At 37.0% G+C, this 20827-nt stretch overlaps 1 protein-coding gene across 1 annotated transcript in view; it reads left to right on the forward strand.

Annotated features, from left to right (window-relative positions):
• The window catches only part of SVEP1 (sushi, von Willebrand factor type A, EGF and pentraxin domain containing 1), a 171624-nt gene that overhangs the window by 35972 nt on the left and 114825 nt on the right, over positions 1-20827 (forward strand). Inside the window, exons 4-5 of the mRNA XM_073226361.1 lie at positions 14870-15028; positions 15817-15996. Coding sequence (XP_073082462.1) covers positions 14870-15028; positions 15817-15996 — 339 coding nt within the window. The remainder of the gene's footprint in view (positions 1-14869; positions 15029-15816; positions 15997-20827) is intronic.

The following is a 20827-nucleotide window of genomic DNA, read 5'->3' on the forward strand; positions in this document are numbered from 1 at the left end:
GGGGTCTTTTCTCTCAAGCTCAGTTCTGACAAGTTGGGATACCTGATGTGGGGTTCAAACCATTCACTCCTTATGGAGAAGCTCTGAGTTTTGAGTTACCTCCTGACTGTGGGTCTCCAGGCAGGGATGGTATTGATGGCAAGATTGTGTCCCAGCTCGTCCTACCTGCTTTGATGTGGGTTGCTTTCATTGGCCCCTGTGTAGGGGTTGCTCAGACAGTTTTTTTCAGAGGAAGTTACTCCATAAGGTGTGTCTATGGGAGGAACTGAACCCAGAGTTCTCCTACATTGCCATATGGAACCGATCTACCCAAAGTCAGTGCATCGTATTGTCATAAAAACATACCCAGTATTCTAAAATTGTCAAAATGAGGATGATGAGCAATTCCTGATCATTGTAAAATCTTCCTTTTCCCCTTTTATTCCCAGCCCCGTCATAAGTAACTCTACAGTAATAATGAAAAAGAGACAAAGGGAAAGCATGACACATCTGCTAATCAGTAGTCCTCAAATGTTTTCATTCATGTAACCCTTAAAAACATTGAAAACCAATGTACCCCACATTGATTTTTAAGAAGCCATCTAACTATCTTTAGCAGGATTTTAAAAGATGGTATTTCCATAATACTGTATTGACATTTAAAAATAAAACTATGATATCACTGAAATCCAAATACTGTATCAAATTTGATTCCTTCTAGTAGTATCCATTCATGAACAAGCAACTTTTTTTAATGTGCAAGTTTTGCATGGTTTCTCATTTTTTTAGATGTCTTCCATTCTGCTTCCACCGCATAACTCTGTTCTAATGCAACATATTGTTATGTCCTAAAGCCTTTTATTGATCATAGAATTCTACTCTCTGATACAAAAAATGGTGGATATAAATTGAAATTCATTTTAGAAATGTCTATGACCCAAATTATTGTCAGATTGAGTTGTTATATTACAATTGTTATTGTATATAATTTGCAACCGTATTTCAATGCTTATTACACATAAGAATAAGATACTGTTTGGAGATTCATCTCTTACTGAGATGGACTGTTAAATTCATGGATCCATGGATTTCTGTTATTCATGATTAGAATAAGAGCATACAGATTGACTTCATTTCTATTTTTGTTTTTATCGGTTTTATGATGAAAACTTTCTTGGCACAAATGTGTATGTAGATGGAACTTGAAAGAGTTGTGTTAAATTGATATCACTTGATTCTTTGAGTCCCTCCTGAGTTACATGCCAAAAATAGCATATGGATTATTTATCATCAGGAAAGTATTGTAAATGATCTAGTCGCTGACAAGTCCCTTGGATCCTTTTTCAAATTTAATAAAACTGAAGATTAGGAAACTTTTGACTTGCAAAAGGAGTTGTTACCCAATCATAACAATCATTCACTTTCTCAAATTTCTGGGAAGTCCCCAAAAGAGACTTTACTAGGACTTATTAAAAGACTACCTGTTAACTATTTCACTTGGAAGCACTTTGTTTAACCCAGTTGGGTTTGGGAAAATCAAAACAGTGCAAATCTTAATAAACTAGCAATTCAATAGTTGATAATATTATTTTACCTTAAAATGTGCATGAATATATTCTTACTGAAGTCTTGGGACCACGGATCTAGCTTTGTTTAATTCGTGGACAGATAGCGACCAGACAACCTATTTGTGAAAACATTTATCACAATAAAACCTGTCCTCCAGCTTGGACTTTATTTTCTCAGAAAAAAAGAAATGCACATTGCAATGGCAAGCGTATTACTGTAGACTTCAGCTGATAAATGAGGCAAGAGAGGCTGCTTGAGGTTTTCAGCTGGATGAAAAGAGTCGCTGCCGCCTTTAATATTTCTTATGGACATTTTCTTCCTTGCTTTACCCGCAGGGGACACCTCGAAAGAAGTGGCCTCTTTTTGGACAGCAGTCAGGGGGTTGAAGAGGAAAGGTGGTAAATGAACAATGCCCTCACTCCCAAACCTCCCCACCCTACAAGGTTTCTTAATGGAAAACATCCCAGAAACGGACCAAAACACTCCATTTCCAATGCCAGGAAATACTGAAAGATATTTAACTGAAATATATAAAAGGCAAGAGAAGTTTCTTAGAGGACCTGTTTATTTTGCCTTAATTTAGGGAGAATTTCCGGATACAAAGATTTTGAACTGTGCTGAAAGTGTATTCCTTGGGGCAGTGCACCCTAATAAGAATCAGAAGTGGTGAAAAGTATGCATTTCTTTTGAAAGAATGACTGAAGGGTAATTGTGGAAAGATGCCACATCAATTTAGGTAAGAGAACCTATGATGGTTGAGGTTCTGGAAGTTGGTTCTCTAAAATGATGCATGCCACAGTCATAGGCCTCTTGCAAAGTCTTTGCCTCCTTATGTTTTTCATTTGCACAGGAGGAAACAGTGTTCAAGAATGTCAGAAATTTTCCTGATGTCATGCAACTATAAAGCATGCAGACCCAGCTCCCTTGGATCCCAGAATCCAAGCTATCTCTTCGCCACCTATGGTCCCTCCATAGCTCTCATTGCACTGTCATAATTCGTCAAGGAAATGTTCCAGGAATATTTTTCTGCTCTTCCAGGTTGCATTTAAAATAAACAGTTGTTTCCAAGTTGTAGCTTAGTTTCCCTAATGTTTGGTTTTGTGGGGTCTGCACAGGGTTGGTGCTTACTAAATGATAGGTGATTAGCCAAGTTTGAATGATAGCCAATGTTAGCAATTTGAAAATGATCACCCAAGCTATGGAAAGTCAGACTCAGTGAAATTGTGGTGTGCCTGTAGTATGCTAAATATTGGTGATGCCAAGATATATTAGATTCAGTCCTTATACAACTATGGATTCATAAATAGTTATTGATTGTATTTAGTGGCATGAATCCTAGTTCTGTCACTGTGTTTTCCTTGGCAAATTCTTGGACCTTGGTGGACCTCAGTGTCCTAGTTTATAAAATGGATTAAAAATAATAGGATTGCTATAAAAATTACATGAGATAATGTGTGCAAAAAGCATGCTCTGGTGCTTAGCATAGAAGAAGTACTTGATTAATTTAAATTATCTTGCTCTACTAGTGGTGATTCTCAATGGGGAGCCATTTCCCCCAATGTCTGGAGACAACATGGGTTGTCACAGCTGGAAGGAGCTACTGTCATTTAGTGGCCAGTAGCCAGGAATGCTGTTAAACATCCTCCCAGACACCCAACAGCCACTGACAAGTTCCAAACATCAATAGCACAGGTTTCTCAACCCTGTTCTGTTTTGACAAACTGAATTAATGCTTTAATGTAAGATTTAAAAAAAACATTACTATGTCTCTTTTAAAAGTTTTAGAGGAAATATCAAAGCTATGTGATTCAGTTAGGGTGAAAGTATCTCTTGGGTGTGAACATTGCAGCAGTATGTGCTCTAGCTACCCCAGGCTGTTTGTGACTCTTCAGTACTTCGAGCCCTTTCCTGGACCCATGGCTTTGCATTTTTGTCCCCCTTTACCTAGCACATCCCATGTCTGGTCTGTCAGTTCAGTTCTTACCAGTCCTCCGGGATTCACAGCAAACCCACTTCTCTTATGCAACTTTCCCTCTCGTCCCTTCTTCCAGAGATTCGTTGCCCTGGCACAGTTAGATCCAGATTTTTTGGTTCTCTTAAAATATTTTCTTTCTGTTATTACTTAACACATAGTATTATCATTTTTGGTAGGTTCTTCTTCTCTAATACCCTGTGAGTTCATTTAGGGCAAGATCATGTCTATGTCTTTTATTATTTTATAATCTTTGCTACACAGACATGGACTTGGAGTTAGCATGAATAAATTTTGAGAGAATAATGAATGAGTAAATAAATAAAATTACACGTTTAGGTGCTAGAACACAGCATATGGAAACTCTGCTTGGTTACCAACTTACTGGGAATTTTCCATTCCTTTTTTGGAGAAGTGAAAGTGAAAAATTCTACTGGCCCCAAGAAGCACTGGCTTAGAATCAAAGTAAGCCATCTGGAAGGGTGTGTTCAACAGTAGGAAGTGGCTGATCACACTTTTATCTCTCTCATGTTATCTAGTTACTGAGATGGATTTCCCAAATTTAGTCCTGAAACTGCAGTGTGTGTGTGTGTGTGTGTGTAAGGCGATTTATTGCATGTGTTGATGATTAATAGTTTGGGGTAGTGTTTTAATTAATGTAACAGTACAAGACAGCATTCTGGGATATTGTGGATTTTTACCACTTAGGCATTATTTAACAGATATGTAAAGCAAACATTTCTGCTATATACAGCATAATATTAGGGGTTGAAAATTTTCCATTAAAACTTGAGACCTATAAACTTTGTTAAAATACAGATGCAGTTATATGAACATAAGACATGAATGATGGAACAAGATATAAGAAAAATCAAATACGCATATGTGAAATACTGAAGGCACAACCATACAATTAATAAAGCAAGGTTACTGTTTCTCCATCATTATTTAATATTTTACACAAAAATGAGTCATTTTACTATTTGCATATACTGTAATATTGTTAACCTAGAAAATCCAAAGAAATCAATTTAAAACTGCTGGAATTAATAAAATAATTTTGAAGGCAGCAGGATAAATACTTAAAAATCAACGTTTTTAGAGAAACGTTAAGTTTTTAAAATGTGATGAAATCACATTTACAATAAGAAAAAAAATTCCTTAGAATAATTCGAAAGAGAATTATGTCACTGACCCACATGAGGAACTGTAAAATTTTATTGAAACTGATATATGAATAATATCAATTAATGGATTTATGCAGGAGGAACATCCCTCTTTAGTCATTCTATTACTCATGTATACTGTTTATCATATTCTGTTCCACGTATGAGGTATCTGTAAATGAAGAATAACATATGCCTGATCTCCAGGCAGCCGCATCTCTGTAGTGACCCAGATACCCCAGTCTCCAAGATGCTGTTTCTCTATCTTGGGTATTTCTGGATGCTTCTTGAAATTTTGCTTTTTTATTTTTCATTACACTTCTTCTTTTGAGATAATTGCAGTGTTACATGCAGTTTTAAGAAATAATACAGAGCGATCCCCTATATCATTTTCCTAGTTTCTCCCAAGGTAACATCTTGTAAAATTATAGTATAATATCACAACCAGGATGTTGACATGGATAGTCAGGTACAGAACAGTTCCGCCACTACAAGGATCTTTCACATAACCTGATCTTTTATAGCAAAACATGTCTCTCCTACCCCTGGCAGCCACTACTTTAATCTCTTGCAATACTCATCTCTTCTCCATTTTTATTATTTGTCATTTCAAGAATGGCATGTAAACATTCCTCCAGCAAAGGAAAAGCGATGGGAAGCACTGCCTCGTTCCTACCAAGTGAACATAGAAATCCAGGTTCCTCATTTTACCCCCTTGACACTGTCGGTGGGGGGATCCTCATTACTGCTGGACGTGGATGGAAGTTCCAAAATCATCTGTTTAGTACAGGTGGAATTCTGTCTTCTTCCTCTCTGTATCCCTAGTATCCCATTACCTGCCATGTCCTTTTCATCCCTACAGACAGTCAGGAAATTTTAATTTTCCAACTGCTGGGCCACAAACATGATCACCCATGTGTTGTGAGGGAAAAAACCAGTTCGCCAATTGGTTACACAACTTAGAGAAGGTCAGATATTGTCAGAGCCAGTAAAAATTAGCAGACTTCTCATCTAAGGAGTCTCACTGGATTCTTTGCACTGCACCCTACTTTAATGGGTGCAACTGGAGGAAGGTGGTGATGTGGTGAAATTTAATGTGTGTTGGAAGCATTGCAATTGCCAGAGTGAAATACTTGCAATTATTATTTACAGGTTATTCAGAAAATAATCCAAATATCTTAATATGGGAGGAAAAAAATGACTAGATGAATTAAGTACTTCAAGGTGCAGTAGCCTAGACCACCCAGATCATTAGAGTGAATGCTGGACAAAATGGATCATTTGAATCAGGTTTGACGAAAATTACAGAAGGAAATCATTGAAATCTGCCCCTTGACTCCTTTAATTATTTGTCGAATACCTTCTAGGTACTTTGGAAGAGATGGTTGTTGCACAGTAGCTGCCTTAAAGTAGCTTGTTATGAAATAAAGCTGTAATGACTATAAAGAAATCAGAAGGTGCATCATGAACCAAGAATTATATGGTTAATCCAGTTCTGAGCAACTGAGAATGAATGAAAGTAAAATGGTATGACACATAGTGTATACAAATGCTATCGCTATGCAAAACATAGTGGCTTTTAGTTATGGGTGTGATGGGATTTAAACTGGGTTTGAGTGATGGAATTTGGACAGTTAGAAATGGAGGATTCTACTGTGGAGATTGGAAAGTACAGACCTGTGATGGGGACTAGCGATAGCATGGCTGGGTGGGAAATAAGGCTCAATCTGTGGACACAGTGGGATTCAGGGCAAAAAAAGTAAGGAGTAGAGACTAGATTGTACTGGGGCTTGAATTTCCAGGCTACAGAGATGGTCTTTGGTTGACTGGCCTCTGCAAGCCACTGAAGAGTTTTGAGAAGGGAAGTCTCCTGGTCGAAGCCATGTTATGGGAATATTAATTTGGCATCTGCAGGCAGAAACTGCTGAATGTGAGGTAACCTAGAAGAGATGTATGGGTGGAGGTTACAGAATCAGTGGAATTTTTAAATGGTAAGGTCCTAAATTAGCATGGCAACAGTGGGTGTAGAAAACAGCAACTGAATGTAATCCACATTTCCAGACTCCCAAAGACCTTAAAGTCTGTGAAGTGAGGCAGAGGAGACGAGAAGAAAATACCAAAGGCAGCTATGGCTTGAGACTTAATTCATAACTTACCACCCTTTATAGGACCCAAAGGAAATTCGGTCAACAAATTTGACAACACCAAACTATACTCAGAATCTTTCTTCAGGTTAAATATTACTAGGTCCAACGTGTGCCATTTCTTTTGTTCCTTAGGAAAGGCTAATATTCTACAGATATGCATCAGTATGGTGGTAAAAGTTGTTAAAATATTGGAATACCTATGTTCTGGGTGGTAAAGAATTGCTGCCGTAAGTTGAATGCCCCTTTACTGATCTGACCCCTTTTCTGGGCTCACTGGCCTGTCCCGAAGTTCAGTAACTGTAGAGGTTAACATCTGGCAGATAAGTGGGCATGCAGAGCTCTGCTTTATGCTACAGATTCTGTCTGTTCTTATTAATCAATGATCATGTAATTCTGTGTTGAAATATTTCTAATATTGCACTACCATGGGTGGAGTTTCTATCAGAAAGTTGTCAAATTCTTCAAGCAAATAGACTTCTGTTTGGCCTACACCTGTGTGAATCTCAGGGGTAGATCCACCCTAGGTTCAAGTTGAAACCCTATTGCTCTGAAATTCACAGGACTTCTTATTTAAATAATGTTTAGTTGGCAACTTTAAACACTGTTAATACCCAGTGCTAATGAGTACAGTAAGATAGGTGATTTTGTACCTGATAATGGGAATATAAAGTAATTTGACAACAGGCTAATGAGTTTGAAGACTTAGTATTATTTTACCTAATAAAAATATTTTTAAATTGATGAAAGATATAAGGGAACAAGATGGTTATAGAAAAGTTATTTGTTATTATAAAAAACTAGAATCAACCTAAATTTCAAACATTAAAAAGTGGTTTAGCTTGTGGCAAATTTTCTTTTCTTCTTGATACGATTCTGAGTTATTAGGTATTTTAGAAAGAATAAAAAGGATAAAGATAATTCTCAGATCTCCAGAGGCCTCTCCTCAAAGGGCTTGCCCACAAAGTTTTAATTATAAAACAAAAGATGATCTCGCATTTCTCATCCAGACAGTAAACTCCTTAAGACAATTAAGAATACAGTCAATGAAAAAGACTTGCCTAAGTATTCTATACTCAGGCAGGTTGTATTTATGTGTGAGTGTATATGTTTAAATGTGTGCATGTTTGTGTACCTGTTTTTAATTCTTAACATATGACAATTACCTTGCTGGGGCAGCCTCTTTTGGACCCAGTCTTTCGAGGGTTCTGTTTTTTTGGTTTTTGGTAGACTTGTCTTAATCCATCAGTAATCTACTTTCTAGTCTGAGCAGGTTTTTACATTTCCAGCATGGCACTCTGTAGTTAGGGTGCCCATTTGCTGCTGTGGCACCGCACAGTTGCTCAAATTCACAGTTTTGCCCAAATAGACTATACTCCAGCCAAATGGGCTAACCCATCGCAGAGAGATTGACAGGATACAATTTATTTCACACGGGTTCTGATGTGCAATATCCAAGGAAGCTAAAAGTCTCTTGATCTAATTCATTGATGAAAATAGAAAGGATCTTCTCTGTCTAATAAAAAGAAAGTTCCTTGTATGCATTCCTCTGTCCTTGTATTTGCAAAAATATTGGCTCAGCAGGGGGAAAAGTGGTTCTCTTCTAGGGCAGTGGATCCCTGTGCTCAAAATCCTAGCACAGCTGTTTGTAGAAACAGATTCCTTCTTCAGATCAAATCCGTAAAGCTGAGAAACAGCATGATGTAACAGTAAAAACCTTCCTCTGGGGCTCAGATAATTGCCTGGTGCCATTACTGTATGTAGCAGAAACGAGGGCTTTTGAGTTGTATGACCCCTGGGTGCCTTTGTAATCTACCTGAATGGCACCCTTGGAGTTGTGCAGTGCACAGCCTGAATGCAGCTGATACAACAATCCAAAAACTATATTCTTTAAAGAGATTTTATTACCATTTGAAGTTGAATTGCATAAGGAGCAAAGGCCCTTAATGTTTACCAAGATATTTAAAAGTTAATCTTAGATTTTATAAAAGAAGGAATTTTGTAAAATACAAATTACTGAATAATGTGTTATTTATATTAACCAAGATAGTCATCTAAGGAATTAATATTTAGTGAGTAAGATAGATTAGAAAGAATGGAGACTTCTTCATACTTTATATTCCAATTCCAAACTGGTTAATGTTTTAATTTACCTCAGTCAAAGAATTGCATTATCAGCTGAAGAAAAATCTAATGTGGGCACACCATGATCCCTTTAAGAATCACATTTCCAGTAATAGTAGCTGATAAACACCAAAATGTTTCTGAAAAAGAGAAAGTGTTTTTTTAACAACAAAAAAGAGCAATTAAGGAATATTATTTGGTATATTCCCAGGAAGGAAACATTTCATATTAAAAAGAAAAAAACATACCCTAGCCTTCTACCATCACTTGTGAAACATGTTCAAACCAGTTTTATTTCTGCTTTTCAACTTTTAGTTGGTTTTAGATGAGGAATTTTCCCCCTTGGGAATCAAAGCAATTGATTACACCTCTCCTGCTAGAATTGTGCAATGTCTTTAAATAGTTCTCCTAAAGTCTGTTTTCCATTATCAGTATGAATTTCACAATACATTTCCAAATGTACTTTTGGATATTTTTCTCCAAAGCGCTGTTCTCCAGTGTTGTAAATTCTTGATTCCTGCAAAGGTTTTAGAGAGTAATAATGTAAGATTAGTTCCTTTTTATGTAATACCTTTTTTAAAAATAAACTGTAAACTCTGAAGACAGGATCTGACTGCTCACATGGAAGATTTCTTTAACTTATTATGTTTTAGTAGTATTCTATTTACAGAATCATCATATGTTAGCCTTGGAAAAGTCATAGCCACCATCAGTTGTAACTTCTGTATTTTGCAGGAAAAGGAAAGAAAAGAAAGTCACTTGCCAGTGACCCCATAGCTTGTTAGTGGAAGAGCCGAGATTGCGACTCAGTTGTCTTGACTTGAGGTCTAATGTCCTTTCCCTTCGCCCTCTTGTGAAGCTCTCTGACTTCAGTCCTCCTCCGCACTAAACCTACCCGGTGCCTTCCTGAAGAGCTTGTTTTTCCCTTGCCCTCCTTTGATTGAGTGATTGTTGATCAGGCAATAGGATGGGTAATGGCTGGGTCAGGTAACTGGAAAACTTTGAACTTTCAAGAGCATGTTGCCCATTGAGAGAGAACGACAAGTGATATATGCCAGAGCAGAGATAAGGGTAATGTTCTCTGGGAACCCAGAAATGAAGGCAACAAAATCTGCCTGAAGAAAGCTGGAGAAGCTTTGAAGAATGAGTTCGTCTTGAAGGATGCTGGAGGTTCCCTTGGAGAAAGGAAATCGTAAGCAAAAGCAGAAGCAAGTGTAGACAGGAAAGGGCTGTAATATTTACCTAGCACTGGAGCATCTACTGGACACAAGAAACCTACGAAAGATGTGTAATTATCGATATTCTTGTTGAAAAAATTAAAAGGTGCAGACGTTATTCTAACATTTACTGCATGCCAACCACATGCCAGGCATTGATCATTTACTCACATTATTTCAATTAATCCTAACAACAGATTTATAAGGGAAGTACTGCTAATCTTACACATGACAAAACCAAGTCTCAGAAGTAAATTGCTCTCTCCCACGTCCAGTAAGTTGAGATGGGGGGCAGGGGAGGTGAGCTGCGGAACGAGGCTCTCCTTGATTCTGAAGCAGGTTCTGTCGAGGACATGGAATTCACCAGTTCATTGTAGCTGACAGGCAGAAGGGTACAGACACATCAAAGATGTCTTTTTATATGTCAGAGTGAAGAGAGAAGGATTCATCCTGTTGGTATAGTTTTTAGATAGAAAGTGATTTGGTCAAATTTTTATTTTCAAAAAATGTTCAGGCAGCAACCTCTAAGATGGATTGAATAGTAGAGATGAAGACTGAGGGACTGACTAGTAAAGGACTTTGTAAAAACGTGGATGAGTAATGAGTCCACATCTAAAATAGAAGCAATGCTGATGGAGGTGGCGGGTGGTGGGGGGAGGGGTGCATGAAATGCAGATGATTTTTAAGGAGTAAAATCCAAACAACTTGGTTTTTCATTTAGCAATTGAAGGAGGTAGAGGGAGAAGGAGGAATCAAAGGGATTTCAGTGGTCAGAGAGCCAATAACCAGGAAATGAAATAGAGCATTTGAGACAATGACTTTCTTTGATACACAGTTTTTATTTATTTTTAATTGTTTTGGCACAAGCACTACCTATTCAGTATAGCAAATCCAGAAAATGTAGATCAACAAAAATAAGCAAACCTGAAAGCTTCGTAAGTCTACCATGAATACATACAGCATTCCTTTCAAATCTTGAATATGTATTTATTAGCCAAAATGTATCATTTAATACATATGGTATTTGAAACATGGGCTTTTTTTTCCACACTGACTGCATAACTTGAATGACTTTCCAAAGCAAGAATTATATTTTTATGGCTAATACTCCACTGGATGAATGTGTCATGAGAAATTAATAAACCCCCTCATGTCTTGACATTTATCTTGTTTCTGATGCTGTGTAATGATGAACAAAAATTATACATATGTTTTCTTTTACTTGGGATTCTTAGAAATGAAATGCTTTATCAAAGAGAGAGCCATTTGAGGCTTTCAGTGTCTATGCTCAGGTGCCCTACAGAGTAGAGGAGAGCCTGTTTGCCCACTGCCTGCTGACAGTGGGTGTCAGCATCCTTTTACAATTTTCCCAAATTAAAAGAAAGTCATTAATTTGCATGTCTTTGCTATGAGTGAGGTTAAACAGTTCATCCTATAATTATTGGTCATTTTCATTTCTTCTTTAGTGAATTTCCAGTTTTGTTCTGTGTCAACTTTCCTATTGGCATATTCATACCTTTTCCATGCATTAGAAAAAGCTCTTTATGCATTAGGCTTCTATTTCTCCTTAAGGTAGTAATTTGCTTACTTCATGAAGAAATTTTGCAATACTTAGCATATCTTTGTGCATTCAGTTATTTCTAACCTGTATGTCTGGCTTATTTTAGGTTTATATTTTACCATCAGGGTTAAATGAACCCATTAATGTAATTGATGACAACTGGTGTGTTTGGTTTTCCTTCCATCACCTTAGTTTATGCTGTTTTGTTTTTCATTCTTTCTGCTATTTCTTTTCTTTCTCTGTGTTTTTCTATCTCTGTTCTTTTGGAGATTCTCGTCTCCACTGATTTGGAGGCTATGCATTCTTTTTCTAGTCATAGTTTATGTGTATATTTTTTACATATAAATTTGAACCTATTTTTTTCTTTCAGTTTTATCATATTGATGTAAGTAAAAAGAAATGAGAACTTGACCTTCTTCCTCTTCCCACCCATCTCGCAGTTCCTCTCATATTTTAAACCTTTTTTCTTTATATTATGTAAAGATTATTTTTTTCCTTAGACCATAATGTCTTTCTCTTTATGAGGGCTTTTAAAATGTATTTTATTCATTATTCTTACATTATTCATTTTCATTTCACAATTATCTTATTAAGTTATTTAGCAATATACTATATATTCCACTAGTCTCTTATAGTCAAGCAATTTTTTACATAACGTGTCTCCCCATACTTAAGTTCTTTATTTTGATTTCTTTTCACTAAATGAAATGTATCTTTATTTCCAGAAGCCATGCACATCCTCAAATGCCTCTTTCCTCATATTTACCAGTAGCTTGCCCAGATATAGAATTTTGGGTTCATAATATTTTTCTTACATAGCTGTATGTCTTATTCCATTCTTTTTCCTGGCATTTTGTTTTTGCACAGGAGGAGAAATGAAATATTTGATTTTTCTCGTTACAAATATCTTGTTTTTCTTTCCTAGATACTTGTAATACTTACCCTTTGTCCTGCATATGAATCACTTTTTATGAATTTTGCCTGGAACTTGATGAGGTTTTTTTTCATTATAACTTCAAGAAAAGAATATATCCTTGCATTAATATCACAACTATTACTTCTACATCTACTCAGCTCTGTTCTGAAATTTTATGGCTTCTTTTCACTGCCCTCAATGACAACTTTAGTCTTGCTGTTACAATTTCTATTTTCTTTTCCATCTGTGTGTTTACCTTAGTCACTTATGCAGATGCTGACTTCTGTTTAAAGGAAACCATGCTGTCATGCATCTTCTTGATGTGCAAATATTTACTGAGCTTTTTCTAGAAGGAAATATCTGTAATATGAGCGATTCAATAATAATTGAATGTTTAATACTGTGATGCTTGGAAGTAATGTTCTCTTTCTGCTAAAGTGTTTTTTTATAAGTCATATATCATTATAACTATTTTTAAATGTTTCTTTCATTCTTAAATAGTCACAGATCCCTACAGTCCTAGAATTTTCCACGATCTGCCATGGGAAAATACTGTCTTCCATTTTTAAATATAATCAATAATTTTAGAAGCTTGTTTTTTTCCTAATAATTATGTTATATTATGACTCTTGTCTCACAATAATGACTATTTATATTTTTTAGCATATGATAGTGGTTAAAACAAGGACTTTAGCATCCAGGAGACGTGAGTTTGAACCACAGCACACATAGTGAGAAAGAACATGGCCTCTGCATCCAAATTATCTGGATTTGAATCCCACCTCTGCCACTTACTCTGTAACTTTGTCAAGTTATTTATCCTCTTAGTGCCTCAGTTTTCTCATCTCTAAAATGAGATTAATAATATTAGGTACTTCATAGATTTTTAAGGAGACTAAAAAACAATATGTATAACATATATGCAACAGTCTCTGGGACATAGTAAATGCTATAGAAATATTTGCTTTAAAATTCTAGCTCTAACCTTCCTCTCAATTTTGCTGTAAACCTTTAAAAAAGAGTCTTTTTTAAAAAATAAGTAAATAAGTCAGAGCTTATCTACCTAGAAACAGGCCTTAAACACATGACAACAGGAAGAGGAGAGTATTTTACATGCTACCATGTAAAAAATATTTGACTTGCTAACGAAGAACAAGATAAATACAGTTTTGAATTCTCATCATGTAATAAACCAGTGTTAAGTACTAAAAAAAATTCTAGCTCTGTCACCTACTAAATAATTTTAGTCATCAAATCTCTCTAAGCCTCCATTTTTTCATCTTTACAATGGACATAGTACTAATAAAATTGATGCATTTATTAGCCATAGTATTAATTATTATTAATACTACATATTATACTGTGAGGATTAAATGAAATAATTTATATAATATGTCATCACAAAAGTGTACATTACTTGGCTGCTACTGTTTTTAAATAATCAGATGCATGCTTGACTAAGCTACACTTAATTGGCTTAATGGGCATTGCCAGTCCCTTTATTCCTTAATTTCCTTAGTGTTGAATTATTAATTTGGAGTTATTTTACAGATGTGTAACTGGAGAGAGAAATTTACACTTCAAAGCCACATTGTCAGTGCAGCGGGAGAATATGAAGCAAGGTCAATCAGATCCTGCTTTTAATCTTTCTCTTTTCTTGAGCCTGGTAAAAAGCAGGATCTTAATTCTTTTTTCTTCAAAGGGCCTATGTCCCATCAGTTGGATTATTTCCCTCAAGTCCTTTACTTTATCCTACCCTTTGTCAAATGCTTTGAACCGAAACACTGGGCTCAGTGCTTTTTGCAGATGTACAGTTATTCTCCTCTGCTGGGGGCAGTGAGGGAGGTGGGGCTGCACGGTGGGGGCGACAATATGGAGTACGCCACATTTACCAAGACTTTTTATGTGTCAAGTATCATTGGTTCTTTCAGTCCCTTAACATGCTTTGCTATTTTAAGTTTTCCCACGAATAGACCCAGACATATCATGCTGTGTTGTGTTGTAATTGAAACTAACTGTGGGACAGAAGAGGCCACTTTATAACCTATAAGTACCTACATCACCTTTTAAAACACACACGCGCACACACACACACACACACACAACCTTAGTTTCTGGCCTTGCTTGAATTATACTATTGTTGGGAATTTTTTTCCCCCTAATTCATCTCAAAAATGTTAATTATCAATTGATGTACTATACATAAAGTGGACTTCCACAGCTTGTCCATCAGGGACATACAAACCAGAAGGTTCTCCAGGAGGAATCAGCACTTGCCTTCTGTGTCCTGATGAAAATCACACCTCTCCACCTGGAAGTACATCCCCTGAAGACTGTGTCTGCAAAGAGGGATATCGGGCATCCGGCCAGACCTGCGAAGGTAAGTCTCCCACCCTGGGCAAACAGGAAATAGAAAAGCTGATCTCTTCACAATAAAGGATGCTGGTGTTTCCATCCAATTCATTTAAAATGATCTTTAGTATTCCTTTCTCTAATCATATTTGGGGGAAATTCTTGGCTTTTATAAAGTAGCATTTATTACCACTGTACACATCCGTATCTTGCTCTGCAAAGAGAGTATCTGAGACTCCAGGAATAATATGAAACTATGAAACCAGAAAGATTTAGTACTTGGAAAAGATTTAAGATGAATCTAAGAGAAGAATGCCACAAGCTTAAAAACAAACGAATAACAAATGGGCTAGTTTGGGCCCTGGTGATAGTCAAATCCATTTAAAGAAAATATTTTTATAAGCAAAGTATTGTGATATTGTTCATGTCAAAAATTAAAAACATTTCATTATTCTATAGCATGTACAAGAGGATATTTAGCAACATACTTTGCTGGCCTCACTTGTACTTTGTTTCATGCCACCTTAATTAAGAAGGGAAATAACTGATGACCTATGGAGGTCAAGAACTAGAAAATCTCACATTTGTAGATACAGATATCTACAAAAAAAATTTTTAAAGCTTAATAATATTCAGTCTGTTTAGAATTCAGTTGGTAGTAAATGCCTCCTAGGAGTAAGATGTAAGGGTTCTTTTTCCAGATACTCGCTTAGAAATTCAAATGCAGTAAGTGGGAATGCTGTGGATAAGTTAGCTGTATGCTAATTAAGCTATAAAGATAATTTTGCTTCTTTATTTTATTTCTGTAAATGTTAGTTGTCCACTGTCCTGCCCTGAAGCCTCCTGAAAATGGTTACTTTATCCAAAACACGTGCAACAACCACTTCAATGCAGCCTGTGGGGTCCGATGTCACCCTGGATTTGACCTCGTGGGAAGCAGCATCCTCTTATGTCTACCCAGTGGTTTGTGGTCCGGTTCAGAGAGCTCCTGCAGAGGTATGCCAACTGCCAGTTCACACTATTTATTGATTTTCTTGCTTGATTTCCTTGACTTAAACTCTAATGGACCAGTAAGGTCTGTGTTGCTTTTGATTTCATAGACCACAGACTACAGAAAAAGAAAAAAAATTATAGGAAGCTTGAAGTCAGAGCTACTAAGTTAGACTGACCACATCATCACAATCTATGCCCTTTATGTTTCTTTTATGAGCAAGTGAAGGAAGGGCCTGCCTGGGAAGGAAATAGACAAGTTACCCCAAGCCTCAGATTTCAAGCAGCCAAAATGGGGGGTCAGGGAGAGTTTTAGGATAGTCAGAGTGGGGGCTTTGGTCCTACTGTGATTGCAAATCTTAGGGAACCACTCTAGTATCCTGCAACAGGAGCAGTTAACCAACCTGTACATCACCAGCCTTCCCTCGGAGTAGAAAGCATGCAATAAAAAAGTGGGCATTTGCTAAAGTGGGATCTCAAAGAACATAGTCAGGTCAGTAGAAAAGGGAGCAGTATCTTGGTAACCTAAGGATGCCACATCAAATATAGAAACATCAAACAGAATGGCACCTAAATTCACCTCCACTCTTGCCATCTCCAGGACCTACGTTCTTGCTTCTTACACCTATTGCACAAACAACTTCGAAGGTCACAAGTAGGTTTGGAAGAGAAGGCTATCTAAGAAAAGAGGGGGGCAAGCCAAAGGACTTGAGATTCCCTCTCCATGAAGCTTCTGAATACAGTTTCACCCCCTACCCAGAGTGACCAAATGAAATACAGGACACCCAGTTAGATCTGAATTTTAGAAAAACAACAGATATTTTTTTTAGTGTAAGTAGGTCCCAAATCATGTATGGGACTCAATTTGAGTCAAATCTTGACATGTATGAAATTCAAGTTTAAATGGATATGCTCCTTTGTTTGTTTGCTGAATCTGGCAACCTTATCCTCACCGCATCTCTTGGATGCCCTTTGGTGATCCCCTTTGCTGAGGATTTGACTGCCCCAAGATCCCCCATCATCCAGTTCACTGGAGTAGAGGAAGGAATCCCGTCTTCTAATTTTCCCTTGGCTCTCTTGCCCCTAAGGGAAGTTGACCTACTCGCAACTCCAAGGTCGTTTGTGACCCCAGGAGATATTCACTGTTCGCTATTTATCTGCTACCCATACTGAGCCCATCTATAAGTATTAATTTGCTTAAATCAGGTCCCAATCCAGCCTCTTTCTCTATCTATAAAAGGAGAAGGAGTCAGCAAGTTGAACAAAGGAGATCTGAAAGGAAAATGACAAGAAATGGAATCGCTGAGACTGAAAGGCAATCACATTGCTAAAGTAAGGCCAGGATCCCAAGAAATGGGAAGAAAAAGATTTATTTGGGAAAAAGATTGTTGATACAATGAACGGACATAGTTAAAAACCAAATTAATGAAGTAGAAAATCAACTCATGAACAAAATTTCCAAGATAGGAAAATGATGAAAGAATAAAGTGGCATGAGAACAAAGGAAGTAGATTCTTCTTATATTAGAAATCAGAGAGAGAATGGAGTGGAGGAGAAGCTCTAATAGAAGTTCAAAGAATATATCCCCAAGCTGAAATCTTGGAAATGTACACAATGAAAATCTTTGATACACTGTTAAAAATCACTTACTGAGTACTGGAGAAAAATTATTAAAAACAGGTCCATGTCTGGAAATAATCTTAGTAAAATTTCTGGATGCCCTGGAAAATAGAAAATTGTGCTGTTTCACAGTTAGAAATACAAAACATTACCTACAAAGGGAAGAGAACCAGACTAGCCTTGAACCCCTTATTAGCCGTGCTAAATATTAGAAGACAAGAGTATGTTTCCAGGATTCTGAAAAAAAAAAGAAAGGATCAGACCCTAGATTTCCAAACTCAACCAGCTACTGTTTATATGGGAAGGCAAAGGAGAGACATTTTCAGTCACACAGTTTCAAATGGTAAAAGCATATCCATTACAAAAAAGTTAATCACAGAAAACCTTAGATATGTTCCTAATGGCAGAAGGTAGAAAGCTACATTTGACTCTCTACTTACTGGCCTTCCAAAGAAGAGTGAGAAAAGCACGTGGATAATAGGTCTGGCTCCTGCCTATATGTGCTCCGCAATCTTCACCTGAGCCTCACATTCGGCACTGAAGCCTCAGAAACAGCCACCCATGCCTTCTCAGAAGCCTGCCTTTGGCAGGTTGTTCCCACAGCCCTGATTGTCCCATAGCCCTTTCTTTGCTCTTGGGCCCTGTATGTAAACCATTCTACTGTCTCCACACTCCTGGGCCTGGATGGGATGACCTCTAAGCCCCGTATGCGCATACACAGTCGTGTCCTCCCCTCCCTGTGCTGTGTGTCAGGGTCAGTCAGGGTAGCACAGGAACTGTGCATGTTATAGGATGAGGGATTTACTTTAGGAATCAGACCTTGCACAATTTGGGAAGGAGCTGGCAACCTGAAGATCCAGAAGAGAAATGGGAACATCAGAGCAGTCACTACCAACTCAGCCAGAGAAACGAAGCCCGCCCAGTTGCTGAAGCGCAACTACAAAGGAGAAATACTACAGGAGGTCCAAGAGAAGCTTTACCTCTCTGTAAACATGCCGCATAGCTCTGTAGCCAAGAACCTGGCAAAGAGCTGGGGGCCACCTTGGATCAACAGTTGGGATGTGGAATGGAAGCAAGCAAAGACAAGCTGGATGTGCATCCATGGACTCCATCCAGAGTCCAGCACAGTGACTGCTGCTTCCCGGCTGCTTTCCAAACTCCAGTGCAAGTTCTCCTTTGGACCAAGCTTAACCTGGTTATAATAAGGGGATTCTGGCAATGAATTTCCCAGCATACCCAGCTTGTGACAGTATAAACCACCGCACTTACTTCTATCAATTGCCTATCACCTCTGCTAGAGTGTGGGTTCCTTAGGAGCAAGAATGTGTCTTTTCCCCCTCAAGCCTTGGTGATACCTCTGGTAAGTTATTGAGAGTTTGAATTTAACAAGTACACACTAATGAGTCATTGATAAATTGATAATATTGATAGGCTGCTTGTCATTTTCCGTTATGCATATGCATTTTTAAAAAGCATGCTTCTTCTCCTCTTTTGTGTGTTTTAGTTGATATTCCAATACAAATAAAATAATTTCTATCAAAGTAGGAGAGATGCTACAGGACTGTAGACCTTCCTGTGCGTCCTTCAACTTCACATCCAAAGCCACTACTTAACCTACCAGTGTGCAGAGTTGTCCTGAATGAAACTACAGACTCCACTCCTTCCTCTGGCTCATCACAAATGGGTTTAGTTTCTTAAGATACTGTTCTATAAGACATATACTATACAACATTAACTCTAAAACACTTTGCCCCCACATTTTGACATTTCTAGAACTGAGATGTGTCTTAAAATCAGTGGCATTAAATCCTTTCATACATACTGTTTCTTTACTAGTGGCACATTAAATAATGACATGCCTTACAATTGGAGCATCTGAAATTCAGTGAAACATGGCAGTTGTGTAGGGATTCACTTCTGTTTCAAGGTGGGGAGTATGGAGAAAATATTTTACATATCTAATTGAAATCTAATTATAGGGACAGATAAGAATTTTAGTGATTTTTTTTCTTGAAAAACTTCCTAAAATTAAGACAGGAATGAAAGAGCAGTGTAAAATGTAAAGCCTTTTACCAATTCCATGTCACATTGTCAGTGTTTTGTGGTGTTAGGTAATAATAGGCTTGACTCATTCCTCCTAGGCACTCTTCATAAGCACTTACACTCATCTTCTTTTTTATCTGAATTTCTAAACTAGTAAGGATTCCTTTGTGCTAAACCACAACATCACAGTAAATTAAATTTTCTGATACATTTTCCTGAGAAAAAGGCTCAAACTGTGAGAACCGTACCTTTAACATCAGATTTATCTTAATTTCATTATAGATAATATCACAGCTTGGAGATTGACAGGAAGTGTGTGTCTGGGGAAAATCTAATTAGTTTTTAAAATACACGGAGCACTTTCTCACATTGTCTACTGCTGAGTATAGACTGTTCTCTTAAAAGGCTAAATTTCTGTGTTCTAGAAAGACTGAGTAAACATTTTAGGATTGCTTTAATATGAATGTAAGTCAAGAAACATTGATCAAAGAATTTTCCAACTTGTTGAAATAAAATTTTTTTTTACAAGTTGAAACTGATAAATAAGCATGTTCTTGTGAAAATGATACTAAATGGCCAATCCTGATTGAAATGAAGTATAAAATGTTTAAGAACTAAATAAGAATTATCACATATGCTTTATTTTCCCTAAAGAGCAATGAAAGTTTATTAAAACCAACATTCGAGGAGCAATATAATTTGCATGTATATTGAACACCAACTCTAATATACTATCAGTATCTTGAGAAATGTTGCAAATCCATTTTATCTCAAGTTGGGAAGCTGGAGTGATTTCAGCAGTTTATTGAATCTAAAAACCATTGTTTAATGTGGTTTTCCAGATATTATACATCTTGATTGTAGGAATTTATGTTATTCCCCTTTTAATCCCACCTGGAACTTTGCACTGTACTGTGCATGGTGGACACACTCAATAAAAGTCAAAATACAGAAGGCAAAATATTTCAACCTACTTGATGGATACACAAGATTCTATTGACATGATAGACACACTCAATAAAAATTTTTTAAACGTGGAAGGCAAAATATTTGTATTCACTTGTCATTAATAGTTGACTTTGGTCCAAACCATCCCAGGAAATGAAAGGCAAGGTTTTAAACTCTAATCGAATTCTTGAATTTTCTCCAAAAAGCAATAAATCCTAAACATATA

This window comes from Manis javanica, chromosome 2 (genome assembly GCF_040802235.1).
Source record: "Manis javanica isolate MJ-LG chromosome 2, MJ_LKY, whole genome shotgun sequence".
Classification (NCBI taxonomy): Eukaryota; Metazoa; Chordata; class Mammalia; order Pholidota; family Manidae; genus Manis; species Manis javanica.